At 49.6% G+C, this 2,512-nt stretch overlaps 1 protein-coding gene across 1 annotated transcript; it reads left to right on the top strand.

Annotated features, from left to right (window-relative positions):
• On the top strand, window positions 598-2,208 carry LOC110012711. The gene is made up of 3 exons (XM_020697405.1): window positions 598-822; window positions 954-1,426; window positions 1,656-2,208. The coding sequence occupies exons 1-3, from the start codon at window positions 598-600 to the stop codon at window positions 2,206-2,208; spliced, it is 1,251 nt and encodes a 416-aa protein (XP_020553064.1).

The following is a 2,512-nucleotide window of genomic DNA, read 5'->3' as shown; positions in this document are numbered from 1 at the left end:
AAGATCCAAGCCATAATGAGTCTGAGGTCGCCCACATCGATCAAAGAAGTGCAGAAGCTCACGGGCAAGATCGCATCGTTAAGCAGATTCATATCTCGATCGGCAGACAGAAGCTTACCGTTCTTCAAAATTTTGAGGAAGGCAAAAAATTTCACATGGACCGCGGAATGCGACCAGGCCTTACAGGAGTTGAAGGAATATCTCATAAGGCTCCCCCTGCTCGCGAACCCGAAAGAAGGGGAGATATTATTTTTGTACCTAGGGGTGTCCGAGAATGCGGTCAGCTCAGTATTGGTGAGGGAAGAAGGTAGCAACTAGAATCCAGTCTACTATGTCAGCAAAATGCTCCAAGGGGCTGAATCACGATATTCAGAGATGGAAAAACTCGCCTTTGCCTTGGTCGTGACTGCTCGAAAACTACGACCATATTTTCAGTCGCACAAAGTGGTGGTGTTGACCAACCACCCCCTCAAGCATGTGATGTCGTGACCCGAAGCCTCCGGGAGGTTGATCAAGTGGGCGGTTGAATTGGGGCAATACGACATTGAATACCAACCCAGAACAGTCCAGAAGGCGCAGGTGCTAGTAGATTTCGTCATGGAGCTGGCTGGCGACCGGTCCTGTTTAAAATGGATGCTGCATGTCGATGGGTCTTCAAACGCGAACAATGGCAGAGCAGGCATATTAATCCAAGGACCAAGAGGAATTGAGATTGAAGTCGCGGCTCGCCTTTCATTCCCAGTGACTAACAACGAGGCAGAATACGAGGCTCTGGTGCTGGGCCTAGAGCTCGCTCATGAAACTGGTGCCCGTGACTTGGAGGTTTTTACAGACTCCCAACTGATCGCTTGCAGATTCAAAGAACATACGAAACACGGGAGAGAACAATGACCCAGTACAAAGAGATTGTTCAAAAACTAATGGGTAAATTTGAGAAATGCTCCATCTCGCAGGTACCTAGGGCCGAGAACGACAAGGCAGATGCCTTATCAAAATTTGGAGCTGCAATGGATGAAATTCGAGGTCGAAAAATCACCGCACTAGTGCGCGAGAGATCGACACTATGGAAAGGAACGGAGGTCCAGGTGGTCGCAGAAACGGGGTCCTGGAAGAACGAAATTGTGAAGTGTCTCGGGGACGGTACCTTACCCAGCAATCCCATTGCCGCGAAGAGGGTCAAATTTCGAGCTACCCAATTTACTCTGCTGGCCGGTCAACTCTATAAAAGGACAGCTGACGGACCCCTCTTGAAATGCCTAGACGAGGAGAGAGGCCTTTACGTAATGCGGGAGATACACGAAGGAAGTTGTGGCAATCACTCAGGGGTGAGATCGCTGGCACAGAAAATCATGCGACAAGGGTATTTCTGGCCGACCTTGGTCGAAGACTCTAAGAACTTTGTGAGGAAATGTGAGAGCTGCCAGAAGTACGCCTCACTGATACACCACCTGCAACCCCAATGGTGCCAATCAAAATAGCGTGCCCGTTCGATCAATGGGGGATCGATATCGTCGGACCTTTCCCACCCGCGCAAGCTCAGAAGAAATTCATCATTGTGGCGGTCGAATATTTTTCCAAGTGGGTAGAAGCAGAAGCAGTGGCCAAGATATCCGAGAAGGAAGTCATCAACTTCATCTAGAAAACATTATATGCAGGTTCGGTATACCTAGAATATTGATATCTGACAGTGGCACCCAGTTTCAGGGCAGAAAGATCACAGAATGGTGCAAAGAACTGAAGATCGCGCAGCACTTCACAGCAGTCGCGAACCCTCAGGCGAACGGACAGACCAAGGTGACGAACCGGACGATCTTGCAACACTTGAAGACGCGCCTTGAGAGCAAAAGATCGTGGGTTGACGAGCTGCCTGGAGTCTTGTGGGCTTATCGCACGACTCCACGAACTACCACGGGCGAGACCCCTTTCTGCCTAGTATACGGGACCGAGGCCATCATTCCGGCAGAAATCGGGGAGGAATCGCAAAGAGTCATGCAGTACGAACCCGAGACGAACCGAAATGAGCGAAGCTTCGACCTCATAGTTATTGAAGAAAAGAGGGAGGCCGCATATGCTCGAATTTTGCATCATAAGGGATTGATGATGAAGAGCCACAGTCGCAGAATTCGACCACGCCAATTGCAGGTAGGAGATCTCGTGTTGAAGAAGGTAGAGGCCTCCAAACACGTGGGAAAACTGGAACCACCCTAGGAGGGAACCTACAAAGTGATCGAGATCAGAAAGAAGGGCACTTACCGACTGCAATACATGCAAGGTCGAGATCTACCGCGTCCTTGGAATATACAGAATTTGAAGAAGTTTTATGCTTGAACAAGAAGTGCGAACAAGGAGCCTGTGAAAGGCCATCAACGGACAGATCAAACAAGGAGCCTGTGAAAGGCCATCAACGGACAGATCGAACAAGGAGCCTGTGAAAGGCCATCAACGAACAGATCGAACAAGGAGCCTGTGAAAGGCCATCAACGAACAGATCGAACAAGGAGCCAGTGAAAGG

This window comes from Sesamum indicum, linkage group LG10 (assembly GCF_000512975.1).
Source record: "Sesamum indicum cultivar Zhongzhi No. 13 linkage group LG10, S_indicum_v1.0, whole genome shotgun sequence".
Lineage (NCBI taxonomy): Eukaryota > Viridiplantae > Streptophyta > Magnoliopsida > Lamiales > Pedaliaceae > Sesamum > Sesamum indicum.
Note: the sequence above shows the minus strand (reverse complement) of the source record. Positions and strands in the feature narration are given on the sequence as shown.

Bases quoted from the DNA above. Each gene is read 5' to 3' on its own strand.
- LOC110012711 (XM_020697405.1), top strand. From the start codon at position 598: ATGGAGCTGGCTGGCGACCGGTCCTGTTTAAAATGGATGCTGCATGTC. The intron at 823-953 runs GTTTTTACAGAC...TCCATCTCGCAG, and splicing joins CTGGTGCCCGTGACTTGGAG to GTACCTAGGGCCGAGAACGA. The intron at 1,427-1,655 runs GTACGCCTCACT...CATTATATGCAG, and splicing joins AAATGTGAGAGCTGCCAGAA to GTTCGGTATACCTAGAATAT.